The following is a 24,454-nucleotide window of genomic DNA, read 5'->3' as shown; positions in this document are numbered from 1 at the left end:
TACATTCAAAATTCTCCAGGATACACCAGCTAGCAGCAAGAATCACCTATTGGGATTAGCTCCCCATTAGCTCTGTAACATTGTAGTTTGTTTACTGCCATTCAAGTCACAAGCAATGATTTCCCTCTGCCTACAGCCCATCACATCCCCATAAGGCCAGGAAGCGGTTAAAAGCCCACTGAGCTAGAGCTTGCCCTCATCCACATAGCCGCTGACTCTGTGGGCATTTTGGGCTGGAGCAACCACAGGGAAAAAAAATAAAATAAAATAGTGGGTGCTCAGCACCCACCCGCCACAGCTGTTCGGCAGCACTTCGATCAGCTGATTGGCAGCACTGCCAGACAGCTGATTGGCAGCTGGGGGAAGGGCTTTGGGGCGGGCGGAGAGGAACAAGCAGGCGGGGGCCTCAGGGAGGGGGGCAGGAAGAGGTGGAGCAAGGGCAGGGCCTTGGGGCAGGGGGGTGGGGCAGGGACAGGAAGAGGCGGGGAGAGGGCGGGGCTTTGGGACAGACCACGGGTGGAGCACCCCCATGGAAAAGAAAAACTCAGTGCTGATGCTCATCTACACTGAGTTTCTTAGGGTGGGGTTTTGGTGTTTTTTTGTTGTTGTTTGTTTAAAAAAAAACACCATACACACACGCACAATGGATAAGGGGATCTTATTAAGTTGCCATGAAAATGTCAGTTTCTAGTGCAAGCCTGCCAGCCTGTTCACAACAAAATCATAGCCAAAGTCGGAGGACACATGGGGTAACGTGTACCATAAAAGGCAGCCCCAGCAGAATATGCACTTGGTGAACACTAGGAGCTCCTGGCACACCTTTGGACAGTACTGCTGCCCTGGGTTAATCAAGTCATTGATAACTACATGAAGAATTGGGGGTAGGTAAGAAAACACCTGCTGGGATGAGCATCACTCAGAGGCAAGGCCCTACACCCTACTTGATTATGCAACCAAATTCTAAGCAAGTTTCCTCTTTGTTCGGGTGCTGCATAATTCCAGGATTTTGCCACAGGATGGCTCCATTCTGCAGTCAATGCTTCTGTGCTGAAGAGTTTCCTGCTCTTTGCAGAGCACAACAGGACAGAAGGCAGTAGAGGAGGGAGGCAGGTTTGAGGGACTGAAGAATATGCAAGCAGCTCTGGGTGACCTGCATTGTCTTTAACAGACAGGGAGGAAGAGACCCTGGGGATGGCCTGAACTGGTCTGTGTGAGAGAGATGCAGAACATGATCATCTAAACTGGTTTGGCTGTCAAAAGCCATTAAAATTAAATCAGATAATTTTTCCAAGATGGAAATGACACACTAGAACGTGGTCCACTGCCCACATATTCACCCCCACTCTAGCCACCCACAGTCCACCCCACTTCTCATATGCCCAACACCTATTGGAGAAGGCACCTGCCTAGTAAACATCAGAGCTCTGCTAGGTATAAGCCTCCAATTACAAGTCTCCCCCACCACCTCAGAACCAAGCGCACAGATCTAGGGTTCTTGGCACAACATTTAGGACTAATAAAGAGCATAGGGCACAGGCCTTGCTTAAAAGGACACTACAGTAATTTATTATTCCATTGTAGGATTAGCTGAGCAGATATTTAAACACACTGTAGTACTGGACATTTTCACTGATAAACCCACGTTCATCATTTTCCTACTAGGCCTTTAACGTGAAACATGCTTTCAGGACAGAGTAGCAATGCTTGTAACCTCTGATTAGCAACACACGTTTCTCTCTTCCCCCAGCTGCAGGCTCCCACTTCCAACTGATGACAACAGATGGACCTCAGTGCTAAAAGACCTAAGCTGTAAGTGCCTGGATATGGAACATTTAACTAATCGTCTGCAGGAAGCGTGGTCTCACACCGAGCACAAGAGTGGGAGTTGCAATTCCTATGGTTTACTCCTGGTTCTCCCACTGTTTGACCTTGGGCAAGTCACTTTGCTTTGTGCCTCAGTTTCCCAGTATGTAAAAGATGGATATTTCCCGATCCCCTACAGGCATGTTATGAGGCCTAGTGCCCAAGGATCTGATCCTGAAAACCTTTAGCTTCTCAAGTCTCAGTTATTTCAGCAGATCTATCCATGTAAGTAAGGGTCTGAAGTAGCAGCCCCCTAACTTGTGTACAAACTGGCTCATATTGTTCTCCTGCCCTCAGCATGGCAATAGTCTCCCAAAGCGGACATTGCACACAATGTGATTGCTAGCACAGGTGCAGTTACAAATCAGGTATTAATCAAAAGCAAGAGGAAGAAACAAAAATACAATCTGCCAGCTGCCATTAGAAATGCTGCCCCTACCAAACAAACAATTACGAATCACCATGAACATGACAACACCCTTGTGGTAATGTGAACATCTTCACTTGATTGGAATTAGCTCCACCCTTTTTCCTCTCAGGGGCCTGCAATAGGGTTAAATAGGTTTTGCCTTCTCCTACAGGTAGAGAGGGACATCCGCACTTCAGCCCCAAACCAGTTGGCAAGGCTACGTTAGGGCACTAACTCAACCTTCTTAGATCATTTGCTGCTATAACATTTTGTCTTATCCTGCACCTTTCCTCCAAGGAAGGAACACTGCAGCTTTAACATCACAAGGCCTAATTTGCTTGGTGTTATCCTGCCCCTTTAGGAATTCATGTCAGGGCTTTAGAGAATTATTTATTCCCTACATAAATCAATTTTCCAATATCAAAATTTCAGATTCTATCAATATCCATGGTTACAGAGAACAGCTGGTACTATCCTGTTTGAGATACTAAGAAACTAACTTACTCAGAACTAGAACGCAAAGTTACAGGATTTCATGGGTAGGCCAGGGCTATCTGGGTTGGTAAAGCTTGAAGACAGACAACATTTTTTAGCAGATATTTTGAATTCTTCCAACATCCCTGGGCTTTTTAAACTAGATATACAGTTCAGAGCTTGTATTGAGCAAGAGATTAATCAGGCAAACCACACACCCTTTAGTAATTTATACCACCCGCACACAAGAGAATCAAGTAACAATTCTGTGCCAAGTGTTATTTCTTGAAGATTGGCTGACTTAGAATTCAAACCCTCTCTTTTTCCCTTAATGTAGCTCTAAGGTCGTCTTAGGGCTGGAGTTTCTGGGATTTGCAACTCTCATTTTCCAATGATCACAGCCTTCTGCACAGGGCTCTCTAGTCGGTTTGCATCCATGCACCATCAGGTTAACAAGGCCCAGTACTTTGGTCTTGCACGGTCACCATTATTACACGGAGAAAGCGTTGACTTACAAAATCCTCCTGGTCACTGAACAGGAAGATGCATCCAGGACAAAGCAATGGAACAAACCCATGGGCTGCAGGCAGACCAAATTACATCAATCACTCTCAGGAAGCCAATTCCAAAAGAAAAAAAAAGAGACAGGCGGTGTTCTCAGTTACACCAGAGTGAATCCCGTTTACTTCACTACAGTTACTCTGGATTCACACAGGTATAAATGAGACCAGAATCAGGCCCACCGGTTTCTACCACCGAATCTAAAAGGAGAATATTCCGAGTTCAGGTTCCTTATCTTCTCTCTGCCCTCAGAAAGCAACACCACAAAAAAGCCAGCTCACTACACCGCCACACAGTTAACTAACTTCACTTGGCTCTTTGAGAGTAAGGTCTTTTAGACTCATAGACTTTAAAGCCAGATAGGACCATCATGATCACCTAGTCTGACCTCCTGCACATGGCAGCCACAGAACCTCACCCACCCACTCCTGTAATAGAACCCTACCCTCCGGCTGAGTTACTGAAGTCCTTAAATCATGATTTAAAAGACTTCATGTTACAGAGAATCCACCATTTACACTAGTTTAAACCTGCAAGTGATCTGTGCTCCATGCTGCAGAGGAAGACCAAAAAAAAAAAACAAAAAAACAAAAAAAAAAACAAACAAACAAACAGGGTCTTTTGTGCACAGGGTTCTCTGTTCCTATCCATATTCCAGTCTCACCACTGGAATGAAGAGTATTACAGCCAGAGGCAGGGTGCTCCCAGTGGTGGGCCATCACCGGTTTTGGAGTCTAATAATTTGATCATGCTTTAAGTTGGTTTATATAAAAAGGGAAGGTTATGGGGGATGGAAGATTTACTAAAAAGCAGGAGGTGCTTATATTTTGTTGACTGGAGCGAACACTGGTACTGCCAACCAGTAACACCAACACTGCCAAGTGTTCGACCATTGTGAGTCAGACATAAAAAAAACCATGAGATTTAAAATAAATAAATACCAAGGTCCTTTTTGTCCCCCTTATGATTTCAAGATTTTAGGGTGCACTCAGATCACATTCTCAAGCTTTTCTCCACAACCAGGATGGCTAAGAACTATTTTTTTAAATGACAGATAAGATTTTCACATAATCACTTGACTCCAAGGGCTGGGGCTTTAAGAAGAACACCAAATATTCTGAGCCTCACAATAAGATCGGAAGAGTTGGCAGCATTGCAGTATGCATTTCTAAATAACACTTTGCCTGTTTCTCAGCAGCACTGAAGATTTTTTTTTATATCTGAGGGAGGTAACTTGAGAGTAAACAGCTCTTTATTAGAATGGTTAATCTAGTAATTGAGAATTGTCTAGATGCAACCTACTCCTCCACTCTCTCATGCTGCAGTGCATTAATTATTACATACAAGGTTGCTTGTTATCATTAAAGTCTTGTATTAATCCTGTTGCTTGTTCTTTTAGTTTTATATTTGCATTTTTAGCTATTGTGAAATAAAGAGGGAAGTTTTAAAGCTTTTCACTTTACTCCAGTCACTGCAATGAGGTTACACCTGAGACTGGTTTCACTTCATTTGAAGTTCCTGTGAACTACAGGGCAATATCCTCCATTATGCTGATCAAATTCAAAAGACTTGTGTCTACTCATTCCATGTACACACCAAGAGGATGAGCATCAATGCAAGGCACAGCCAAAGGCTAAACCATGCCCCTCAAAAGAACTAAGAACTCACAGCTGTGGTTAAAAATAATTTTTAATGAGAACTCTTCATGCATTCCTAATAAACTCTGATTCTTAAAACTGAACTTTAAAAATCTAGTTTACTTAATTATTTTTGCTGTTTTTGCAGCGGGGGAACTAGCAACCTGATCCAGAACCACTGACAGATCTCAGGAAAATTGAAATTAAAGAATGGGGGATAAAGAAGGGACTTAAGCTATAGGCAAAGAGAGGAAGACATTAAGAGAGAGAGAGAGAGAGAGAGAGAGAGTGTGAATGAAATACAAATAGGAAAAACTAAAGAACATTTTCATGGAGAAATACACACACACACACACACACACACACACAATTTCTCCATGAAAATGTTCTTTAGTTTTTCCTATTTGTATTTCATTCTCACACACACACACACACACACACACACCCCCACCCACTCCATGAAAATAGTCTTTAGCTTTTCCTATTTGGCTGAAGAGTCCACAAAACATCACCACAAAATCCACCCCCAAACAGATCCTGAATTTAAATCCTGGAGTCTTGGATAGAAGCCTCTTTTTAAATTTAGATTTACACAACAAATAAAGAGTGCTATAATGACAGATTTTTGACTCTGACACCGTCCCTGCAGTTTACACAGCCCTGTACAGTGAGGGATCTGAAAGAGGGTTTGAAGTCATCAGTGCAATGAAATATTGCTAAAATTTACTTGGGTGCATTTTCAAAAATGACCTCCCAGAATTCACTGTATCATTAGGGTTTTCCCTTTCTAGCCCACAGAGCCAGCAGGGCCCCACAATGAGGTATGCAAAGCTTTTCTGTATGTATTAAATGAGTCAGTTCCTACTTTCTGCTCCTTGTTCTTTTATTCTCAGTAGAGAAACAGTTTGGCTGTTAGAACTACGTTTTCTCCTCTCATTAAACTTTTTTCTGAACTAGGATCTTAGCTTGGTTTCTCTGTTCTGATGAAGCCCTGATCCATTTTTATCAGTAACATGAACCTGCTGTTTGTCCCTTCCACACACCAGTTTTGATAAAGCAGGACAGATTAAACAAACTAGTTTACCTATCCTAGGAATTAGAGGACACAACACAGCATCAATTTTTAAAGCAGAAATTCCCATAGATCTCAATGGGGAATTCAGATTAAAAACAACAACAAAAATCTAAATGACAAGCCCTATAGCCTTCCAGACAAAAAAAGCCCATTGGGACACCTTGTCCATCTTGTTACCAAAGCAGGGTTGTTCATGGCTGGTTCATTTCCTATTCTGCCTTAAACATAAAAGATGAAGACAGGATGGACATTCCTCCAACATGATCACAGAAACTATACAGTGTAGAACGTGCACTCTTGATTTTAAGAGGCAATCCCTACTCACTGATGTACCAGAAAAGCCCCCCAAAGTTTCCTGCTAGTGTATCCTAGGCGAAGCCAGCCACAAATGTAGGGATCAATTTAATTCTGAGCAAGAACCACTACGGTTAAGTATTTAATCCCATTTTTACTCTGAGACACCATTTGGTCTCTATAGGACCAGGAAACCTGGAATCAGAAGCCTAACTCTGCACAGAGCTGTAACAGTGGATATTCTTTCACTGCTGGACAAAGCAGCAAAATAGTCCCATCTCTTGTGCAAAAAGGCAGTCAAAGGACTGCTGCACAACACACTGAGGAACTACTGCCGTGAGGAATAGGCTACAGAGGCACTTATGGGAGAGCTATGGAGAAACCAGACAAACTTTACAGTCCATTTATCAAAGTGCTTGTAGTTCCTATGTCAAGGCAAATAAAACATAAAACGTAAAGCAAATAAAGTTAATCTATATCTAGATGATTGTAATAAATAAAAAGGAAAGAGGAAAAATCCATGCAGTCCTTCTAGCTGCCTTGCCAGCTCTTGTTCAATCCCTTAAACTGCAACACCTACTGTGGATTTATAGAAACAAGACACACTTTCAGAATGGCAGACAGGCAGGTTCCCTGCCATTTCACGGCAGATCCTCAGTGGATTTTTGAACTGAAGTTAACCACAAGCAACGCGCACAACTGACATTCTGTGTTCACTAAACCCAACGGAAACAGGTGCCTCTCCTGCCCAATGCACCCTGCTGCCCCACGTATCAGGGACACTGCTTGTGCTTGGGCGACACCAGCTGGGAACTCTTGGCGGCCTCAACTGTGCCCATGCTGGTGGGGCATCCCTGTCTGACCTGCAGAATCCAGAACTGGCCTGGGTTTCTAGCCTAATTTTCCTTAGGGGTCACATTTTAAAGTGGGTCACAGATTTAAATAAAGCTCAGCACCTCCCTTCTTGTTTAAGAGCCTCCAATCTAAAATGGATCAGTCAGGGGTCCTGAAGACCCAGTGCACACTGACCCTTTAGAAGAACTGCTATTCTGGTTAGGTTTGCTTCCCCAGAGGGGAAAAGCTAGTGCATTAAGACACTGCCCCAACATCCATTTCCATGGGAAAGGAATCCCCATTTCACCCACTCACTAATCCTTCTCACAAATACCCGTATGAGACATGGGAATACTGTTCCCTTTTTACAGGACAAGAAACTGAGACAATGAGAGGAGACTCACCCAAGGCCACAATGGGAGTCAGTCGCTCCCATGATGGATGCTAGGGAGTCTAACAAACCCAGTAAGGACCAGGGCTCTTTTTACTAGATTATCTAATCACCGTTATCATTTTTCAAGTATCCCAAAGGTACGCTATTGCTCCATGCTTCCTTATAGGCCACAGCTGCTAGAAGTGACTGATTTTTGCTCTTCCCTTGGGTAAAGATTTTACTCTAGCTTCAATTTTTCTCTACAATACTCCTCTCCCTCCACAAAATGAAACCTCCAAATGTGTCTCACTATAAAGTCATCTCTTGCTACACGTAGCCAATGGATGTGCTGGATATCCACAGCAGTACATGCTGATCATCACTGGATTGCTTGTTTAGATATGCTCAACAGAATATTTCTTTAAACAAAGGAGCTATGCATTCAGTGTGTTGTTGAAAGAAGGTTGTTTTTACAGCCTGACCCTACATTTGAGCTCCAACGATTCTACATTTTATGAGATCAGAAACAAGAGAATGCAATGCAAACAAGAAATAAACCTCGATAATTACAGCCATGTGTCTGTGCTGCTATTGCTTAGTTTGAGTTAGCACCTTTTTAATATAAATATAAGCCCTATTTTTCAGGAGTATGACTTGGCTGGAATCCTACTCTGCCTTTACATCTTAAAAGCGCTCTCCAAATATTACATCATTCTCATAAAAACCTACAAGATAGGCATGTATTAACCCCCATTTTTACAGATGGAGAAACTGAGGAAGAGAGGTTAAGTGACTTGCTCATGGCCACAAAGTGACTCAGTGTCAGAGCTGGAGTAGCGAGGAGTTACTCTTAGTCCTATACTTAATCTATTGGGGGTTCTCACACTGTGGTCTGTGGAGTACTTGCTGGTGGTCTATGGGAAGCTGTCAAGTCGCACACTTCTGGCTCAGTTTACAGCTCAGAGCACCATGCCAACTGAGAAGGGAGATGAAATGCAGAGCATAAATAGACAGTGTGATTCTTTTCAGGAAGGCCATAACACTTAGCAATCTGAAAGCAGCTACAAATTCTTTCCTGATTATGTTTCCACAGGGATAGTATGTAATTGAAAGTGGGGAGGGGCGGAGGTGGTCTGTGAAACCAAGAATTGGGGAGAAGGGGCGGCATGCAGGTAGTCCCATACAGCTCCCTTGTCAGAAGGGATGGGGAGTGAAGCTATGGGCCAGACTCAGTGCTGCTTCTAGCAGCATTAGATAGCAGGTGGAATTCATCGAAGCAATCCAAGCATGGAGTAGAACATGTCAAGAAGAGTAACTGCTCTCCATCTCCACTCCTATCCAGATGCGCCTCCCCATGACCCATGGAGTCCCAGCTTCAGGTCTTAGCACAGAGGGACCTCAGCAGGCTGCTGGAATTGCAAGTGTATGGACTCTCTGAGCCTATACGTTTAAATGCCAAAATACCAAGACTTACTTAAACAGAGGATTAAATAAATAAATAATCCTCCATTGCATATGGGCAGTCATTCCCTTCTCCCTAAAAGTTAGAATTTTGTACACGTTTAGTACGTAGCGAACCACGTACCTGTCCAGTGATTGGAAAGCAAGTGAGAACTGACATACAAACATATAAAGGCAATATTAGGCTAGCAGGTCAAAGCATATGCATTATAAACGGTCTCTTCGCTAAGCACACAGACGAAAATTCACATTTGTCATATAGGCAATTTAATTACAAAGCACTGGATTGACTCACACACACACACGTTAGAAGAAACAGGGGCCTACTCCTGCATGCCCATGGCAGAGTTTTTAATCACTTTGACCCCAAAATTTCAGTTTTCAATATTTTTAGCTAGATCTTCTCTTTTAAACCTGTGCCTCGGGTTTTGTTGGTAAGATCACAAGAAGGAAAGAGATAACCAAGTGTTGATTTCCTGAAGAATACAAACATGGAGATGCATTGTGTATTCCACCACTTACAATTTAAAAGACAACCCATGTTAACATTGTTCTGTTAATAGCCTAGAAGTGACAATGCGAAGATTGTCCTTACATCTTTAACTCTGCCGCCATGTGGATATGCACTATGTTACGATCTTTAATTACATAATTATATTATTTCTCAACAATATCATGCTGTTAATTCTAGAATCTAAGAGGTGTAGCATCTTGTAGTTTCTTTAATTCCTGTAAATTCATTGTCAATCATCTAGCACATCAGTGCAATGTGGTCTAGAGAAGTGTTTCTCAACGACCAGTCCTTGGACAAGTGCCGGTCCCTCAGATCTCCTTGACACAGTTTAGGAAGGCAACAAGCGGGTCCCTGGTATCAAAAAGGTTGAGAAACACTGGTTCTAGAGGATAGGCCACTGGACTGAGAGTCAGGAGATCTGGCTTCTATTCCCAGCTGTGCTATTGACCTGCTGGGAGACTTCACGCAAGTCATTTCACTTCTCTAAGTCTCTGTTTCCTCTCCCACGCTTTGTATGTATTGTCTATTTGAGTATAAGCTTTGGGTCAGGGACTGTCCCTAGCACAATACAACCACAATCTCAGCTGGGGCCTGTAGCTGCTACCATAATACAAACAAATAAATAATTAAAAGTACAGGCTCTTTTCTATCTTTAGACAACACAATCCTGAAAACACTTCATCCTGCTACTAACTTTTCTTAGGTCAGTATCCCTATTGAAATTAGGTGACTAAAGTTACTAGCAGGCATTTTTACAGGACTAAGGCAGTTTGTCAGCAGCCTTCCTGGGGTGCAATTCAAAGGAGGCAGTTAAAATGCTTGTTTAGCTGGCGGGGAAAAAAAAAATCAGATGGCCTATATGTGTCAGCTAAGTTTCCCTTTTACTCTGTAGTATGTTGTGTAAGAACAGTTAATGGTACACTCTTCATATAAATTGCTTTAATGGTCTGTGTAGACCATTGCTTTAATGTGCAGAACAATGGCATGCACATTGTTCTACACATAAGATTGTAAAATACTGTTATATTTGAGAAATCATCTTTAATTACAGTCACATAGTGGATATGCACAAGGCATGTTACATGTGCAACCTTAACTTTATCATTTTGATCTTTTTGTGCTTCAGCGCAATCCTATAGTCTCAACAGGGTTTTCTTTATAAAACTTCCTAGGCAGGGTTTTTAGTTTTGTTTTTTCTTTTTAAGAAAGAAGAAAGCTAGTAACAAGTCCTGTGTTCCTGAAGAAACATGGAACTATTTGACTGCACAGTGTCAGAATATTTTTAATATAAATGCAGACAATATACATTTCTGCTACCCCACAAAAAAAACCCCAAAAAACAACTAAACTGTTTTGGGGATTTTTGTTTGTTTGTTTTGCTTTTGTGGGTGGGAGAGGAGAACTGAAACTTTCCAAAAAAAATTCACCTTTGGGCACAGAACAAGCCTGGTAATTCAGTCCAAAGGTGGAAGTTCTAAACTAGTGAAAAAACAAAGGGTCAGAATGAAAATGCTTATGCATCCTTAATATGTTGCCTATGCCCCGTAGTAAAATATTTCCAAGGATTTCCTCTTTCTGGAAATGTTTGTTTCACTGTGGACAGCAATGGAGCTTTCCTATTTGATTTGGTTTTCCTGATTCTTTCCCTGGGGATATCTTTGCAGGAATGGAAGACATTCAATATATAGATTATAACCCAAGCTGCCTCCCTCTCCCCCAAGTTACAGCTGCTGCAAGGAGACACCTAGATTTAAACAGCATGCAGGTTCTGATATAAACCAACCAAAGCCAAGCAGCAGAAAGGGGAGTTCCCAATGCACCGATGCTGGCAGGAGCACTGCAGGAGTGACAGCCTGGACTGGAACTTGCTCCTACAGCAGACAGTCTGATGTTTCCTATTTAAACAAGACACTTTTACAGTGGCGTTTCTAGGGCACCCCTGCCCCCGCCGGGGTCTGTGTGTCTCACGGACACCAGACGAAGTTACATACAGTTCCCTTTGCTGGTGCCAGGCCCGGGAAGATCTTAGATCTGGTTACGGGGTGATTTTTGTGCAAGCCACTTATCCCTCAGTCTGTCACCTCGCCCTCCCCGGCTCTGCCACCCCGGACGCCGCCCGCAGCCCCGCGGGGCCGGGGAGAGGCCGGTCTCGGGGAGGGGGGCCCCGCCGCCCTCTCACCTGTTTTGAACTCCAGCGTGGGGTCCTTCTCGCCGCCGCCCAGGTCGCCCTGCAGCATCACGTAGAGGATCCCGAAGGAGTTCTGGATGCCGAAGATGGACCCGTTGCACCAGGTGGCGGCGAAGACCACGATCCAGCCGAAGCCGCCTTCGGGAGGCTGGAAACCCGGCCCGGCCCCCTGCAGCCCCCTGGCCCCGGCTGCCTCACCATCCTCCTCCGCCGCCTTGGGCCCCTTCGCCTCGGACACCGCCTGCTCCTGCTTGTGCAGCGCCATCTCGGCCGGGCTGGGGCAGGGGCTGCCGCCGCTGCCTCTCGGATCCCGGCTGCGGAGCCCGTCCAGCAGCTGGTCCCACATGCCCTCTCCTCCTCCCGCTCCGCTCCCCCTGTCATCCCTCGGCTCGCCCGCTCCTCCTCCGCCCGCCGCCGCCGGCGGCTGCCTCCTCCCCGCCTCTCCGCCCCCCGCCGTATCCTCCTCCATCTCCCGGGCGCCGCCGCGCAGCGCCCTTCAGCGGCGGCGGCTGCCGCAGGCCGGGGAGACGGGGCCGGTCAGCGCGTGAGGGGGCCCGGGGCCGGCCTGGAGAGGGGCGGGGGAAGCCGCGGGACACAAGCCCTCCGCCCCGGCGGAGGCAGCGCTCCCCGCCCCCGCAGCGCGGAGAGAGGGTCGGGCTCAGCCGCCAACCGGGGCCAGCCCCCCCCGCAGCCCAGCCCCGCCGGGCGGATCCGAGTCTGTGCCTGGACCTTGATATTCACGTGGTGGGGGTCTTCTAGCCCAGCTTCCCCCGCCCCTGATTTCCTGCCTCCCCTCGCACGGTAAACAACGCAGGAATCGGCGGGCTACGTCCGACCCAGGCGCGCGGAGCCCCGGGATCCGCTCGCTCCCGCTCCCCAGCGCGCCCGGTGAATCCCCAGGCAGAGAGCAAAGGGGCGAGCTCCCCCTCCCCCGGGCTGCAGAGGAGCGCTGTGCCTGTCCGCCCAGCCCACCCCCTTCGCTGCTGCTGGGGGCGGGGGAAGAGACGGGCTTTAAAAACAACCCCCCCCTTCCTCCCTGCGGGTGTAATTCGGCTGCCCCGGCCCTCAAACGCCTCCGACCGTGCGCCCTGCCTAGGGCAGTTCATTGGCAGCGCCTCCCCCTTTGGAAGTCAATCAGGGCATTGTTGGTGGAGCGCAGAGCTGCACGGCGTAGGGCCCCGAGCCACCGCAGGGGCTGCCAAGACTCCCCTCCCCCGGGGCAGCCAGCTGGTAGGGGCGGCAAGTTTGTATAATGTTTGGTGGTGCCCAAAAGGGGTCCAAGTCCCACTCCTGCCTAAGGGTCTGGGAGGGAGTTTGGGTGTGGGAGGGGTGCAGGTTCTGGGCTGGGGGTTGAGGTGTGGGGTACAGGGTCTGGGAGGGAGTTTGGGTGTGGGAGGGGTGAGGGGTCAGGGTCTGGGAGGGAGTTTGGGTGCAGGCTCTGGGCTGAGGCAAGGGGTTGGGGTGTGAGGGAGGGTGAGGGGCGCGGCGCTTACCTCGGGCAGCTCCCGAAAGCGACCCGCACACTCCTCTGGCAGCAGCTCCTAGGTGGCGGGGCCTGGGGGGTCTCTGTGTGCTGCTGACCGCAGGCACCGCCCCTGCTGCTCCCATTGGCCACAGTTCCTGGCCAATGGGAGCTGGGGAGTCGGTGCCGAAGGTGGAGGCAGCATGCGGAGACACCCGCGCCCCGGGGCTGCAGGGACATGCCGGCTGCTTCAGGGAGTGGCGCAGAGCGAGGGCGGTCTGGAAGCCACCTTAGCCCCACTGCGCTGCTGGTGGTGGTGGTGGCTGGGGGCCCCCGGTCCCTTTTAAATTGTGTGGGGGCAGCAGGCGGGGCTGGGGGAGAGACCCGGCCCCAAACATTGGTGGAGTCGAGGCCTGAGTATTCCTGGAGCATGGGCACCACGGGCCCATATAAGTCACCGCCCCTGCCAGCTAAGTAAACCCCCACCTCACCATAGGAGGCCTATGCCTTGCCAGGGCAGGGCACTGTGCCTTCCCCACTACCTGCAGCTGAATCCTCCCTGAGAGCCCCAGTTCCTACCCCCCGTGCATGGGGGCGGTGGAGAGGCTGCAGCACCGAGGGGCAAGTGAGTTGTGTTAGGGGCCAGCCCAGCAGATGGATTTGAGGCACAAGTTACTGGCTGCTGGACTTACAGCAAGTGATTGTTATTATTTTGCCACTTTCCATACGGTGCCACATGGGTGTTCATGGCCTATAGAGGCAACCATAGATGCTGTAGGCCTCATACAGCAAACAGCTACACATATGATGTCCATTAGCACTACTCACATCAGGAAAGTTACTTCTCAGCATAAGGATTCACGGATCAGACCCTATCTTCGTTCTCATGCCTAGATAGTAGGGCAAATGTAGACATAGAAATCCCTAAAACTGACAGGCCGCTGAGCCAGTGAGCTTACCAACCTAAGCCCCCCACTCCTGCAAGTGATTATGTGCTCCGTGAACCAGCACAGAGCCCCTTGACTTCATTGGACTCAGAGCACGTGTGCGGGTCTCTAGTGTTCAACACTCTGGGCCCAAAGTGCTTGGGTGAGAGAGCCTTTTCCTTATACAGTGACAGACACAGTTCCAGCTGCCTTTCATCACAGACATGGCCCTCTGCAGTGCTCCTCCCCTGGACTTCCTGTCTGAGAAGCTAAACCTCTTAAAGATACAGTCCCCAATACATTACAGTTTCCTTTCCCAGCCAAAACTTGATAATAGTAACACTTAACCTTTGTGTAACACACTATTTCAAATACTTATATCTAACCTACTAACTAAGTTTACTAACCATGTTCAGTTGATCTCTGAAGTGCTTTGCACTGTTGCTTCGACATGTGGATCTCCTTTGAAATTCCAGTCCATTTGTTCAGGCAGTTTTATGTCCTGGAGCTTTGTTGTCCTGACCTGATTGTTGCCTAACTGAGCCCTTCAGGCAAAAACAGAAAACTCAGGGCCCCTCTCTCCCTCCCTTCCGGAAGCAGGGGAAGGTGTTGCCCATTCCCCCTCAGCATATGGCTGTCTGGGGTGACAATCATAAGACTGCAGGGCAACCTCATGAAACATCATGGATATTGTCATGTTCATGAAGTGGTGGCAGCGCCCAGGATCTCAAAACATGCTGCTTTTTTTGTTTGGTTTTATCAGTGTCTGTCATTACAGATAGCAGGTGGGTGAGATAATATCTGTTATTGGACCAGCTTCTGTTGGTGAGAGAGACAAGCTTACACAGAGCTCTTCTCTGTAACTTGAATGCTTCTCTTTCACCAACAGAAGTTGGTCCAATAAAAGATATCACCTCACCCACCTTGTCTCTGTGATATCATGGACCAACATGGCTACAACTACACTGCATCTATCATTACAGGCATTCCCATTCTCAGTTTTCTGTTAAATGTCTGCAGGTGACAAACCATGTTTCATTTCACAATGCTACGTACAGCTCACATTCTAACTCTGCAGTCATTTTCAGTAGTTGCTTTATTATTTTAACACCACTTTCCACCAAACCAATAGATGCAGGACAGTGTGCTAGCACTTACATGTCTAAACCCAAACCTCATTGCAAACTACTTAAGCCAGTGGTTCTCAAACCTTTGTACGGTGACCGCTTTCACATAGCAAGCCTCTGACTGCGATCCCCCCTTATAAATTAAAAACACTTTTTTATATATTTAACACCATTATAAATGCTGGATGCAAAGCGGGGTTTGGGGTGGAGGCTGACAGCTCACACCCCCCATGTAATAACCTCGCGACCCCCTGAGGGGTCCTGGCCCCCCAGTTTGAGGACCCCTTATTTGAACTCATGCTCGCTGAATTGCAGCCCATTGTCAGATGTTACTATGTCAGGTATACCGTGTCTAACAAAAATAGACTTGACATGCACAATCACCTATTTAGCTATAGTGTCTTTGAGTAAAGCTATCTCAGAGAAGTGAAAATAATAATCTAGAATAAGTACATAGTTTTTTCCAATCAGTGTAAACAAATCTACATCTGGTTTTCCCCAGGGGGCCAGTTTTTCCTGAGCTACCACAATGAGCTCTTTTGGTTGACTTGGCCTTATTTTTGGCATATGCAAGAAGCCTTGACAGGTTTCTCAGTGTCACTGTTTATTTGAGGGCAATATAAAATGTTTCTAGCCTTTTTTCTAGATTTGTCAATCCCTAAATGACATCCATGTATCCTTTTTATTGTACTTCTCTGTAACACCGTAGGGATCACCATCTTTAAACAAAGATGGTGTCAGCAAAATCCCAGGTAGGCCTGAGAGTTCCCCCCCTTAATTGGTAATAGGGGCTGCCCTATGATAAGAGTCTTAATCACTTGACGCAGGGTCTTAGCCTGAACTGTTGCTTTGGCAATCACAGACCACATTTTGTCTGAGACTGGACAGGTTTTTTAATCAGATTGACACGTACAAATTCTAGCTCTGGACTTTGCACCCTTGCACTTTTGTCAAATGCTCTAGAGAGTATATCTGCACCCCTGATCTCTCCCAGATATGAATTTGATTTGGAAAACATACATTTATAGCTGAAAAAATAACCTCTGTGTTCTTTTGACAATGGCAATAAGTAACTGATGGTCAGTTTCAGCGAACAGGTCTGATACATCACCCATTGATCTCCTGTTTTGACCATGCTGTTTGTAAGAGGGCCGTGCTAATACCTCCTTGGAGGCATCTGTGGACAGCTGAGTTTTGCACTTCCCATTTTAGTACCTCAGGGCTGGGACCTCTTTAATTAAGTCCTTCAGTTTCTCGAATCCTTTATTAAAATTTGTAGTCCATGTTCATTGGACGTCTTTGCATCGTAGTGCTCTCAGGTTGCTGGTTTGAGCAGCTAGATTAGGCACAAATTTTCCTACACAGTTCACCATGCCAAGGAATCTTTGTACCCCTTCCTTGTCTGTTGGGGAAGGCGTGTTGGTGGTGGCTCAGCCTTACCGCTCTCCACCTTTATACCGTGCCGTGTTAGGTTCTCGCCCATGTACGTTATTTTTGTGGAGTGGAATTTACATTGTTTGTTTGTTTAGCTTTAACCCAGCAGCAATTGCTCTTTCCAGAGCTGCCTGGACCTTCTGGTAAGGCACTTTGTATTTTTTTCCTCCAGAACAAGATAGCAGCTGTGTAGACTTTAGTATCTTCTCTACTATCAGAAATTTGTTGTGTTTTCTGGTGAAGCAACCGAAATGGACGTCTGTGGAAACAGGGAGTGCTGACGTGAGTGCTGTGCATGGACGTGGCCGCTGTTTTTCTAAGGGTGCCAGCCAGAACCCTGCTTAAACAGTCAGTATAGAAAAATACTTGGCAGTAGCCATCTCCTCCCAAATTTCTCCCCTTGTAGGGAGTGGAAATGTTCCATTTTTACATAATTAGTTAATTCTTTTGGGGCCATTTTTTTTTTACCATGACCAACAAGTATACCCACTCTATCAGTTCGATGATTCCCAGCGTAATGAGATGACCTGGCATCTCTTTTTCATCCTCTTTTTTAGGGATGGCTGGCTCAGCTGGGGCCTCCCTTAGGAAAGTGTGGAAAACTGAAACATCTCAAAATGCCTGAAAGTGCACCTGGTGAAAAGCCGAATTTTTTCCATAGCAATTTATGGATGTGAATTGTGGGACGTTATTGCTGCTGACAAGAAGAAAACTGAAGCTTTTGAAATATGGTGCTGGCAAAGACTCTTGCATATTTTCTGGACAGAAAAAAAAGATGAATGTCTATATTAGAAATATTATTGGAGAGAAGCAGACTCTAATGTCGGAAATCAGCAGCTGCAAACTTATGTACTTTAATGACATTAGCCATAGAGATGGAAATAACCTTGATAAAGTTATTATGGAAGGAATGGAGAGTCTTCGGAGTAGGAGATGACCAGCAAGGAGATGAATGGATGGTGTGCTGCAGATCACTGCTGAATGCTCAGATTTAGCGATGGATCATGAAGGCTTCCAAAAATTCAGCTACAGTGACACTAATCTTCAGACATGAATAAATGGATTAAGAAGAGAGGAACTTTCTCACAGGTGTGAAGGGTGAGGCGGTTGGGCTCTTTCAGCTCTGTTCTGTATCCCCTTGAAGATGTCCTCATACTCTTCCTCAATTGCTTTGGTCCCCTGCTCTACTGGTGAGGGCACTCTCTTGATGAGAGCAAGGACTTGACATGCTTTTAACCTAATACTGGATGTTCTTTTCACTTATACTATTACAGATTGTATCTGTTCCAGTTCGTTATTTACCCCTCCATCAAATTCACATATTCCTTTAGTGGGAATCAACTCACCACTGTAAGCCCTGAGTTTTAGCCATTTATCTTTCACTACCTGTGACTTTTTTTTCAGCGTTAGTATCAATGTTTCTGGCACCACATAATTTCTTTTTGTACCTTTTTGTTAAAAACATAGCTCTGAATAGGTTTCATTTTTGCTTGGAGTGCAGTACTGCACAAGTTTTCGTGGTTAGCCTCTTGTTCCTGAGTTAACTGAGTTAAACACATCAAGTGCCTCAGAACCTGCTGTGTCAGAAATAAGGCTGCCTTCTGATTGGCTTCCTTTTCATGGGCACCCATTGCTTGCAGATATAGAGTGAAGCCCTATTTAACTGTCTTCCAGTTGTCTGCCCTATTTCCAGAGTTTCAGCTCTGATGTAGCCATTACCAGTTCCATTCTTCCACTCCAGTTATTTTCTTTAATTTCTGTTTATTCCTGGTACCGTGTAGTGTCCAGCAATCACTCTGGGCCCAAGGAGCCTGAAAGAGATCCTCTGGATTCCATAATGCAGTTCCAGTTGCCTCTGTATCACTGAAGATGGGGTTCTGCAGCACTGATCCCACACACTTCCTATCTGAGAAGCTAAACCACTTAAAGGTGCAGATCCCAGTACCACATGGTCCACCCTCATGGAGCCATTTGTAAGATTGGGGCCTACAGTCCCAGTATTTTAAAAGGATCCCCAAACATGGACATTTACAGAGTCCCATTGGCGTCAATGGGATTGGATATCCCTTTGCAGGATCAGGGCCTAACTAGCCCCACCCTAAGTGAAAAGTAGCCATGTGGTGCTAAGTTTTCCAAGTGAAGAGGTACTTGCATTCACGATCAATACAGATAGTTCTGGGCATCCTTAGGATATAACATTATTTTCCGTATCTTTGTGAGACACCATAAGACACAGGCAAACACTCATGTTTTGTTAGGCAAAAGTTTTAGGATACATAATATTACCAGAAACATTTTCCAGGAAATGAATACAAACAAATAAAAATCAGTGAAAACAGATTTATGTTTGGATTCAAGCATTCCCCTGCTGTGTTTGCAGCCAAAACATTTCAGCCTTGGACTATGGATGAGAGCCATAAAGCAAAACTGACTGTAAACAAAAGTGGCAGTTCTGCATCTATTTTCACTGTCCAAGATGAGTGAAGAACAGAAAGTAAAGAAATAGAACAGAGGGCAAAATGTAACACAGGATGTTGATTTAGTTGTCTGTTGTTTTTTAAAATATAATTTTTAACTTGCCAGCGTCTTTTAAAATGGAAAAGTTTTGTGAACCTGTGTAATAAATGAGCTGAGTGCATGTGTTCATGTATCCCTCTAGTGGCTGGCCCCTTGCAAGGTTAAGAGCCTGATGCTTAAGCAGAGCTAAAGGAGTTATGTATTGGTCCTAGGGGCTTGGGCTTTTGGGATCCTGTAGTCCTGAGTTATTAACATTATTCACTTGTTATTTGTTAAGCACAAACAATGTGCTGTGTTCCCATGGCCATATGCATGTGTCATGGATACACAGGGTCTCAACACCTCTGAGACTGGGCCTCTGGGCTCCAGCATTCCTACTTCATGAGCATTCCTACTCCATGAGCTCTGCCCAGCAAGCCCAACTGTGGGAGACTCTTGGTCAGAGACTTTTACACTCTTCAGGGACCAATGCACCTCAGGAAGTATTTGCAGTGACACCTGGCAGCCTTTCAATACAGAGTAGGATTTATTGTTCAACTGGGACACAGCAGCGGGAAGTCCTCAGGTTAGCATAGAGACATACAGGTTGCAATATAGTCCATTCCAGCCAAGCCAGTGCTTCACCTAGCCAAACTACCATGGAATCCATTTCTTGCTCTGTCTCTCCATCTCTCTGTCAGTCCCAGGTGAGAGCTGCTGAGTCTCTTTGAAAAGCTAACACTTATCCTGGCCAACTGAAACCTTTCCGTCCCATGTCCAACTCCTGCAGTCCCTTGCTGAGTTCACAGATTCCACCTGCTGGAGATATTCATGGGTTAAGTGTCAGTAGCTTCCACTGGGGCTTCTATTGACTTTGCAGACCCTCCATTGATACAGGTCGGCTTCTGCCAGTCTTTTAACAACCCATTCAGTCCACCCCAGACACAACACCTATCATGTTTCTTGCTCTGTGTCAAGAGCAGGTTTTTCACCCTTTTGCACCCACTGCGTAGCAATGCAAAGTATGGCGAGAAATTGAGGCATGCCTAGGAATAATAAAAATATTTCAGAGAATTCCCACTTTGTCACAGCATGCAACCACATGTTCATACAGCTGATTAAAACCTGCTGGGGATGTGCTTGGCATTACATTTATTTAATTTTTAAAAGTACCTCCCATTTCTATCCTTTATTAAATAATTACACACAAAGGTGTCAGTATTAAAGTAGGTCTTCAAGCCCGCTTGCCTCAAGTTATTTATATTTCAATGTATGCCAAGCCTTATGCTTTCTTTGCCTTTCCATTTGTGTCAGTATCAGACTGCTATCAGATTCAAAGGATATCTGTTCAAGCCCCATAATGATCTCTCTTTTACCTCCAGGATTACTAAGTAAAGATGTCTGGAAAAGTAATGGGAGAGAGTGCAGTGGAATTATCTGCTCCACAGCAGTGCACACAGAGTCAGTTCCTGCTTCCCTGTTTCTTCCCCTGGCAGAGGCATAGTCAAAGGCAGGGCCACAGAAGAGAGAGAAGACTAGGGGCACTAACTGGGTTCTAAGGAGTGGGATGATCCCCCAGCTGGGGAAGTGTTTGTTTTGCTTATGTGACCTTGCCTTGATTTGGGTTTTTAAAGAGCCTCTCTTTCTGGCTGTTGCTGTGTTTTTTGTTTGTTTGCTTGCTGAGCTGTCATTCCACCAGCCTGCAAATCAGTGACTATTGGATCTTATAAACTTTCCATTACAGACTGCTTTCTCCCACACGTCAGAGATGGATTCCTGACTGTTCCTGCATTGCTCTTGAACCATGCTTGTGTGAGAGACAGACTGAGTTTGAACAGAGCACACCAAGGCATTGTCGCTGACACACAGGACAGGAGTACAGCCCCTCTGCAGACTCCCATTTTGCTCCACAGTTTACATTTAAATGTATTTAAAAGTAAAGATAATCTTCTCCTTTCCCTGAATTCCTTCTCCCTGTAGAACCCTCATGGTGAACCCCGTCTTTTGTCAGCCTCCCAGCTTTCGGTTCTTCAGTTTTATCCCCTTCCCACTTGTAGACTGCTCTTCCTTAACTCCATCTTTGCGCTGTAACATGTCTGTGCATGGAAGGTTTATGCATCCTCCATTGGATGGAATGGGACCTGCTCAGAATTGACTGTAAGTGGCTGGCCTGGAAAGAATTTATGATAAAAATAGGCTCTCTGTTTAGAGTTCAAGCTGCAAACAATCCCATTGTTTCTGTGCCACATTTCAAAAGTAGGTTCAACCTGCGTTTGAATCATTTCTCCTGAGGCCGGCCACAGTGGTACCAGGGCTGTTTGCCAAGGTTATTGCACCAGTAGGCTTCCAAATAACCAGTGAGCTTCTACATCCAATATCACATCAAAGGAGTTACTGCTGTGCCTGGAACCCCTCCCATCATGTTGTATATATAAATACTGTTGCATTAAAATTAGGGTAGACCCTGAAAGAGGCAACATCCTAAAGCAAGGGCTGATGATGCTGGAGACAACGGGTGTCAACTCGTTTGAATTAGGAATACATTTTAATTATTTTTTATTGCAGTACCAGCCAGGGCTCCCTGGTGCTAGGTTCTGTACAAACACTTAGGAGCTCCATGGAGAAATGATTATCTTCTCCCTGGATATTAAAATTGCCGTTGCATTCTCTCACCACATTTTTAGAAAAATGCTACAAACTTTCCAGCTCTATAGTGCGTGTCATGAAAAGCAAGAATAAATATGAGTGACGTTGATTTCCCTGAAGACCAATACTAGAGTATCCACCATGCTGTTGCCCCGGGTGATTCCAAAGCAAAAGGTGGATACTTGCTTAATTGCTTATAATTGAAGTTAACAAAAAAAAATACCCTGCAAATTAAGAGCTGCTCCTACAAATAGATGCTCTCCTTCATTACTGTATTATGTCCAGTAACATCATGCTCTTCTCATCCACTGACCTTGAGGGCAGGCTAATTTAGGCCCAAATTGTATGTTTGGTAAAAAGTCAGTGTGGGAGAAGGTCCAGGGCAAGGTAAATTTCATGAGGAGAACCTCCAAATTCTTTATTTTGTGAGGGAAGGAGCATGGAGGTTGCAGTGGGATCTGCTGAAGATTAGGGCATCTATGAAGTGCCCTTGGTCGTCATCTAACTTCCATAGGTCCCTGCAGCTTCCCCCAGATCTGAATCAGGAATTCTTCCACTGGTGGCTGTGTTTCAAATTCCACCCCCTCACTCACCCACCAATAACCTATTGGTTTTCTATAGTACCCGTCACCTGCTCAGGCAAATGAGTTCGGCATAAAGAGTTCCCAAGTTGGCTTCATGGAGCCTTCTCTGGTTATAAAAGGCTCTGATTCATCCTCGGGGGTTTTGTGTGTTTTATATTTTGTTTATCTAAATCATTCTGGCTTTATCAAAAAGGAAGGTCTTGCTGCATGCCCTGTGGGTGGCCAGACACTGGATTAATCTCATCTTCTCTGGAAGCTCATTTCACAGCCAAACCGTTTCAATGGAGTATTTTTTATCTCCAGCTTTCATGGCATGAGCTGCATTGTCCCAGAGACAGCTGTCTTAGTGGATGGTGGAGAGTAATGCAGTCATTTATGTAGCTGGGTCCCACTGAGGGCTTTGAAGATCAGAATGAATGTCAACCTGACGGTGAGGTGATGGGCTGTTTCTGGTGTGAAGGGGCCTACAGAGCAGGTCATAGAGCTAGGACTCTGATATTTTCAGCAAAGTTCGATGTCTCCATATTTTTTTAAAAATTAAAAACGGTTTTTATTTGGATTTAAACATCCTCCCCCCACAGTATTTGGCCTTGAGCTAATGCGCTAGAGCCACAAAATGAAACTGACTAAAACAAAAGGGAAACCAATTAGTTCATTTTCCTTGACCAAGCTAAGTGAAATACATAAAGGATAGGAGACTTTGAAAGCTCTCTGCTTCTAATAATCTAATATGTCATGAATAACACAATTAAAGAACACTGTTTAAACACATGGGGTGAAATCCTGGCCTCATTGCCACGGACTTCAGTGAGGGTAGGATTTTACCCATGTTTTTAGCCTGACAGTGTCCCTTTAAGAACTGTATCATTAAATGCTCATGTAACTAAAAGTGTTGGTGGAGGCTCTCTCTGTCTATCCAGGTTTTTGTAGTGGCACCCATCAGCCAAGTGGATATTCATCTTGAGGCAAATCAGCCATTGTCTCACTAGGATTTCCCAGTGACAGCAGCTTCCAGAACTCAGACTTTACCAAGTGAGCACAGCAGCTACAAAAAAGTGGCACATTGGCTCTCACCAGCTTCCCTTGTTTTATCACGTGAGAAAGGGTGGTGCTGAAAAAGAACCCCTCTGCTACAGAGCCAGCCTCCTGCAGGGTAGTGCCAATGGAAAGACTCCCATTGCATTCAGTGAGAATTGGATCAGACCCAGGAAAAGTCCCTGAAGAATGGTGGCAAATTGTGGCTATCAGAGGCAGGCAGAAGGCAAGCAGTTCTCCAGCCATTCTACAGTCATTAGGGTGGAACAATGCTGTGCATCAACTGTGGTTGGTTTCAGAAATTTCATCTTTCCTTGTATTACTAGAACTTTCTTACACCAAGTTACTGGCAGCCACAAAAATATGTTGTTTTGTTTTGTTTTTCAGAAATGAAAAAGTGACTGCATAGAAACATCTTATGCAAACCTCTTAGGAAGCCTAACAGCACGATGTGTCTGACTAAGAGGAATACACAATTCATTTTCTCTGAAGCAGCAGAGACTTGTGATCTGGTACTCGGACTTTATCCCAGCAACAGAGTTGCATTGACCAGACATCAAAAGCAACATGTTGCATTTGGTCAAGCAGCACGCGTTGTCAGTATTTGGAAACTGATTATGTTAGCAAGTGGCTACCAGCAGAGAAATTTCCATGCTTGCATGTGGTTACTTTTTTTTCCTCTGTGACTGTCATTAGCAATGCTTTTCTCTTTAGATTTCAACTGTTCTTAAAACAGCCACTTCATCTGGCCTGACAAAGACAACAAATACATGATCTCAGTAGAGTAAATGATTTCAGGGGCAGAGGGGGAAGAAACAGTGACAGAGCATTCCTTGGCAGGAGCATTGGAACACTCAGTTCAGAGAGCAAGAGCTGCAGGAATAAAAATACCAGTAAGAACACTAGGTCTCTGAATGCCTGAACATATCGAGAGATCGCCTTTACTTTTAAAGGAAAGGTAATGTGTTGCTGTATTGCCCTATCCATATACCATAAATAAAATGTGTACTAATGATACTCTAATACATTTACATTTCCTGACAAATTCTAAATGGCACTGA

The 24,454-nt window shown here is 45.3% G+C and overlaps 1 protein-coding gene across 1 annotated transcript in view; it reads right to left on the bottom strand.

Moving 5' to 3' along the window:
• Positions 1 to 12,152, bottom strand: part of SLC16A2 (solute carrier family 16 member 2) — an 87,351-nt gene extending 75,199 nt beyond the window's left edge. Inside the window, exon 1 of the mRNA XM_074962440.1 lies at positions 11,675 to 12,152. Coding sequence (XP_074818541.1) covers positions 11,675 to 12,152 — 478 coding nt within the window. The remainder of the gene's footprint in view (positions 1 to 11,674) is intronic.
• Positions 12,153 to 24,454: the final 12,302 nt, after the last annotated feature.

The sequence above is a fragment of the Natator depressus genome, chromosome 9, assembly GCF_965152275.1.
Source record: "Natator depressus isolate rNatDep1 chromosome 9, rNatDep2.hap1, whole genome shotgun sequence".
NCBI classification, from domain to species: Eukaryota; Metazoa; Chordata; order Testudines; family Cheloniidae; genus Natator; species Natator depressus.
Note: the sequence above shows the minus strand (reverse complement) of the source record. Positions and strands in the feature narration are given on the sequence as shown.